The 6000-nt window shown below is 47.1% G+C and overlaps 1 protein-coding gene across 10 annotated transcripts in view; it reads right to left on the reverse strand.

Moving 5' to 3' along the window:
* Window positions 1-5289, reverse strand: part of INTS10 (integrator complex subunit 10) — a 36834-nt gene extending 31545 nt beyond the window's left edge. For 7 of the 10 annotated variants that reach the window (XM_027122988.1, XM_027122983.1, XM_027122987.1 and 4 more), the window contains exons 1-4: window positions 5056-5289; window positions 4403-4470; window positions 3119-3222; window positions 1383-1522 (exon numbers count right to left, since the gene is read on the reverse strand). In XM_027122988.1, coding sequence (XP_026978789.1) covers window positions 1383-1522; window positions 3119-3222; window positions 4403-4470; window positions 5056-5184 — 441 coding nt within the window. In that variant the 5' untranslated portion in view covers window positions 5185-5289. The other 3 variants (XM_027122985.1, XM_027122989.1, XM_027122986.1) reach the window with 3 other exon arrangements.
* Window positions 5290-6000: the final 711 nt, after the last annotated feature.

The following is a 6000-nucleotide window of genomic DNA, read 5'->3' on the forward strand; positions in this document are numbered from 1 at the left end:
TTTTTTACCTTATTAAAAAGGTCTTCGTGGGACTTCCCTGGTGGTGCAGTGGTTAAGAATCCGCCTGCCAATTCAGGGGACACGGGTTCGAGCCCTGGGCCGGGAAGATCCCACATGCCGCCGAGCAACTAAGCCCGTGTATCACAACTACCGAGCCTGTGCTCTAGAGCCCGCGAGCCACAACTACAGAGCCCACATGCTACAACTACTGAAGCCTGCATGCCTAGAGCCTGTGCTCCGCGGCAAGAGAAGCCACCGCAGTGAGAAGCCCGCGCACCGCAATGAAGAGTAGCCCCCGCTCGCCGCAACTAGAGAAAGCCTGTGCGCAGCAAAGAAGACCCAACGCAGCCAAAAAAAAAAGGTCTTCGTAGAAGTCATACTGGATCAGGGTGGGTCCTAAATCCAATGACTGGTATCTTTATAAGAAGGTCATGTAAAGACACAGGGACACAGACCACAAAGAAGGCCATGTGACAACAGAGGCAGAAACTGAGAGATGAAGCTGCAAGCCAAAGAATGACAAGGATCGCTGGTGCCCCAGAAGCCAGGATGAGGTGAGCAGGAGTCCTACCCAGAGCCTTCACGGGGAGCACGGCCCTGCCCATACCTTGCTTTTGGGCTTCGAGCTTCCAGAATTGTGAAAGAATAAACTTCTGTTGTTTTAAGGCACCCAGTTTCTGGTATTTTGTTACGGCGGTCCTTGAAACTAATATAGGGACGTACAGAGAAGGTTAACTGGGGCCAGCAGCCAGAAAAGTGGAGCCAGAAAGAATAAGCCAAAGAGGTTGAATTAAGAAAGTTAAAGATTTGAATCCCACTTCTCCGTTACTGGCTACGGGAAGTGACTAACATATATGTAAAGTAGGATGCTGTCTACCTCAACGGATCTAAGCAGTATAGAAGGACCTACTGAACACCGACCAATGCCTGCCAGTAGCACTCAATAATAATTAGAGATATGAGGAAAGGGCAGAGCAGAGGGAAAACAGTGACCATATGGCAAAAGCATATGAAAAACATTAAGAATACAAACTATGGCTCTCCTTTAAATTCAAACACACTGTTCAATACAATGAAACATTATTTTTTAAAACTTTAGTGAACTTCACAAATTGAAGATAAGTTGCACTGTCAAGGCTTGGTAATTGTTTCCTCACACTGGTAACACAACTCCTACTGGATGTTCATAGAGTTTGGTAACAGTGACACCCTTTTAGCTTTACTGACAAAAATTCCTTGATTTGAATTCAATCTTATCTGGTACTCCTCAGAATTAGAATAATCTACTTTAGAATAATACACACTGTAGCTCTTAAACATACTCGTGAGTCCACTGATCAATTTTATACTCTTTTATGAAAAAGGAAAGGATCAAATCTTACCCCATGCTGTACCACCGTTTCAGGGAATCGTCTCAAAAGTAGAAGCAACATTTCTGATCGTTCCAAAGTGTTGAAGCATTGTTCCGTAACCTTTAGTAACATTTCACACTGGACCCGACCAGGAAGAGTTTCAAATAAACCTGTATATAACATATTTCACTTTTAAAAGTTTCTTTCAGAAAGAAAATACGGAAGCAAAAGTGGAAATAAGGCATCATCATGTACAGAATGGTATATACTAAGTGAAGAATCACTATTGTTGGAGTTCACCTACAACCTGGAAGGCTTTGGGGTCAGATATTATTGGGCATAAGATATTTGCTGAATGACGATAAAACCTTTGGAGGCCTTATTGGATCTAGAAGAGAAGAATGATGTCTGGGAAGGGTCACAGCAGTGTTTGCTGCTGACTGAGATAAAAAACACTCACTTAAGTTGAAATGACCTAAACAATCTACTTTCTTTTTTATCCAAAATCTGAAATACTGGATTGGCTATAGCAACCAACACAGAGTGAAGGTTAATGAGAAAGGTCATAAATTACTAAAAGTTTCTCTCCTGTTCTGTGGAGATCTGTCTAATCTACAGATGTTTTATGATTACTGTAGAACTTGTTAAAATATATTCAGTTTCCCAGGCTAACTGATAAATCCACATCCTTTAAGAAAGTTTAAAGGGTTCTAAGCATATGCTCAAGGGATCAAGTGACATCATTTGTACAGGCTTCAGTTGCCAAGAACAAAACATGCATATGGGTACCAATACCACAGATGTGACTTTTTTGTGAAATTACTACACAGAACTTGGTATTCCAGAGGTTTTAAAAAGAATTATATGTTTTTTATTATAATATAATTCTACTTGGAAACATTTTGGTATATCTACAACTGTATTATATGAGATAGCACCATCATTATGTTCTAATAACAGTAAAAAGAATGATCACTTTCTAGATATTTCTGTTTTTCAGAAAATTATTATTTTTAAAATTAACAGCTCAATAAAACTGCATCTTATTGGGTTCACAGTTGTGAGTCACTTTTACTATGGTGAAATAATTGCTAGTATTTTTACCCAAGTAGGCAAAACTTCCAAAATATAATTACTTTTAATCTCATGCAGACATTTTATAAAAATTAGATGAATTATCTTCTTTTACATTTTTGCTTCTAATTTTATAAATTATGTATATTGCTAGAGTATGTAGCATAAAACACATTATTATATCTTATCTCTGATATCTTAATGATAGCTTTAATACCTTAGCTATTTATCGATGTTGATAATTTTATTTTTTACATCTTTATTGGAGTATAACTGCTTTACAACGTTGTGCTAGTTTCTGCTGTACAACAAAGTGAATCAGCTATACGTATACATATATCCCCATATCCCCTCCCTCTTGCTTCTCCCTCCCACCCTCCCTATCCCACCCCTCTAGGTGGTCACAAAGCTGATCTCCCTGTGCTGTGTAGCAGCTTCCCACTAGCTATTTTACATTTGGTAGTGCATATATGTCAGTGCTACTCTCTCACTTTGTTCATCTTCCTCTTTCCCCCTGTGTCCTCAAGTCTGTTCTCTACGCCTGTGTCTTTATTCCTGTCCTGCCACTAGGTTCATCAGAACCATTTTTTTTAGATTCCATATACATGCGTTAGCATACGGTATTTGTATTTCTCTTTCTGACTTACAGAAGTAGTAATTTATACACCAGTAAGTTATCATTTTATTCTTACTTCTTAAAAATTGGGTTTGTTTATCCTGTGAATCGTTTCTTAATGCTGATGTAATAATGCTGATTTCTCTCCACACCACGGGCTGATCTGGGAAATTCACAAACCTATTTTTAAAATGAATGCATTAAATTAAAATGTCAGATTCTAAATAGTATCCAAAAAAGAAAGTAAAACGCTAGCATCAGAGAAAAACACATTTTACTATATTCCAAGTGAATACATAGATGTACCAAAACAAACTGAAATAAAGATATAAAAATAAAAACTAACAAAAATGAGGGTACTCACAAAAGTCTTTAGTTTTTTTTAGTAAGTGAAAAGACAAGTGTCCATAATATGCAAAACACTACTAAACGGCAAACAAGAAAAAAAAAAAACTCCCCAAAGAAAAAAATGGGCAAAGGTAAATCACAGAAAAAATACAAACAGCCAAATATTTGAAAAGATACTCAGTCTTATTAGTAATACAACAAACACAAATCTTTAAAAAATAGCAAGATATTGCCTTCTCCTACAGCACCGGCAAAAATTGACAGCTGAGGGAAAGACGGATAATATCCATTGCTGGCGAAGGTGTGGGAAAACAGGCACTCAAAGACGGTCAGTGGAGATGTAAGCTGAACAGTACTTTTTGGAGAGTAATCTGACAGTGCATCGAAATTTAAAATGCGCATACCCTTCGACTAGGAAAACCTACTCTAAGGATCTACTCTACAGAAAAACACCCAAATGTGAGTACAAAACTGCTTTCAGACACTCTGAATATAATTTCAAACAACTGGAAACTACCTAAATGTCCGCCGACAAAAGAGGGCTGAAACGCTATGCAGACAGGAGAAAGAACCAAGTAGATCCCTACATGCTGGCCTGGAAAGAGCCCCATCACAGTGGGTGTGCAGTAGGCGCTCACCGCTGCAACTCCTCCCCCAGAACCTACTGATGCGTCCTGGGCCGTACATGCACACAGACACACACACTCCTGAATTCGGGCCGAGGTTAGGAGGGACTTCCACTGATTATTCTTTATACTTCAGTACCGTCGCAACTTCTGCGAGGAGCCTGTATTACGTTATTCCCAAAGTAAAATAAATGATTGAATGGAAGAGCTGTAACAAGAATAAAACCTAAGAAGACTTCCCTGCAGTTAACGGAAGGCCTAGACCACTACCAAGTTAAGCTTTAGGTGCCGGACACGCAGATGAACTTGAGGACCTTCCCCCAACTCCCTCTGCCACAGACAGAACGGAAACCTCCCGAGAGGTGCGGGGCGGCGTCCCCACTCACATGTCGTAGAGCAGCCTCCCGGCGGTGGCCGTCCGCTCCGCGTTCCGCTCGATGGTGTACATCTCATACTGCAACACGGGCCGGGGCCGCGTCAGGCCCTCCGCCCGGCCGGCCCGGCTCACCCCACCGCCCCGGAGGTTCCAGGGTCGGGCATCACGTGCTGACGGAGCCTCAGGGCTCGCGCCGCGCGGCCCCGGAGCCCCGGATTAGCGCAGGCACGTCTCCGGCGGCCAGTGGGACTTCTGACTATCGCGGACGGCAACGCGGTGCAGGTCTATGCCGTTCGCGTCACTCGGATGCCTTTATCAACCGCGGGGCCCGCAGATGCGCAGTATTGGTCCCCTCACAGAGCCGCAGCCCGGAGCTGGCGCCTGTGTTCACTACACTGCACCCCAGCTCCCTCCCATGGGGACCTAGAACACCCCCACCCCGCCCCTGCCCCCGCCACTACCCGCGCCCACGCGGCTGCCGTCCGGACCCACGAGCCGGCGGGCGGCCTTCCCAGGCGGCGCGAGGCGCTGTCCCGACCGCCAAGAGGGTAACGCTCCCGTCGCCCCGACCCGGAGCGGGACCCGGGGTCCCCTGGGCCGGGCTCGCTGGGGGCTCAGGGAAGCGGGGAGGAGCGCCCCACCTGCGCCCCCGCCCGGCCTCACCTGGATGTTGAAGTCTGCGGGGTAGAGGCTGCGGGCCGTGATCAGCCAAGCCTTGGCGGCCCACAGGTCCTGCTGCACCAGCTCGCGGGCTCGCTGCACCAGGAACTCGCAGTCGCCCTGGGCCGACATGACGCGGGAGGCCTCGGGCGGCCTGAGGCTGCCGGACCTTCCGGCTGGGGGACGCCGCGGACCTCGCCGCCGCGGACCGTGCTGCCGCCGCCGCCGCAGACGCTACTGCGCAAGTCCGGGGTCGCGCGGCCGCCGCAGGGTGGATCCGGGAGGGCTTCCGGGCTTTGCGAGTAGCCTCCTCCCGGCCACTCTGCGCCTCTGCCCGGCGGCTTCCTCCTCTGGGGACCTAGTGCGTTCGTCACGGCTCTTCCAGGTCGCCTCCAAGACGCGGAGGAGCGGATTCTCACCCTGCTCGGGAGGGACCCCGGTGCAGCCAGGGAGCATGCGCGGAGCCCGGTCCTGGCGGCGCCGGGGAGCCGGGTGGTCAGTCTTGGCTGGGCAGCCGGGGGCCGGGCGGGGAAGACGCTGGAGGGGGGAGCGCCGAGGGGATACGCGGAGGCGGCGGGAAGAGCCCCCTCGGGACCTCCGGATCGGATGTACAGAAAGGCTCGCGCTGCTCTCGGTCAGGCGGTAAAGCCAGCGTTTGGACCGGTCCTCAGCACGGTCATGTCTCATGGTCGTTGCTTCTTTATTCCCTGGTTTCTCCGAAAAGCATTTATTGAGCCAATTGCAGTCTTAGTACTTTGCAGGTGCTTGGCTGCATGCCGGGAGCTACCGAGCCGTTTATCCTGTTCCAACCTGAGTTTACAGTGTTAGGGACCTGTGACCTACAAAAAATAGCAGTTTTAATTCTCTTTCAACCAGAATCAGTGTCATTTTCACCAAATGAAAACAAAACAGTCTACCTGATCTCGTGAAGGGAGGCCACACTTCGGA

Source organism: Aethalodelphis obliquidens, unplaced genomic scaffold, assembly GCF_003676395.1.
Source record: "Aethalodelphis obliquidens isolate GAN/ISIS:26980383/991018 unplaced genomic scaffold, ASM367639v1 scaffold25, whole genome shotgun sequence".
In the NCBI taxonomy this organism is placed as follows: domain Eukaryota; kingdom Metazoa; phylum Chordata; class Mammalia; order Artiodactyla; family Delphinidae; genus Aethalodelphis; species Aethalodelphis obliquidens.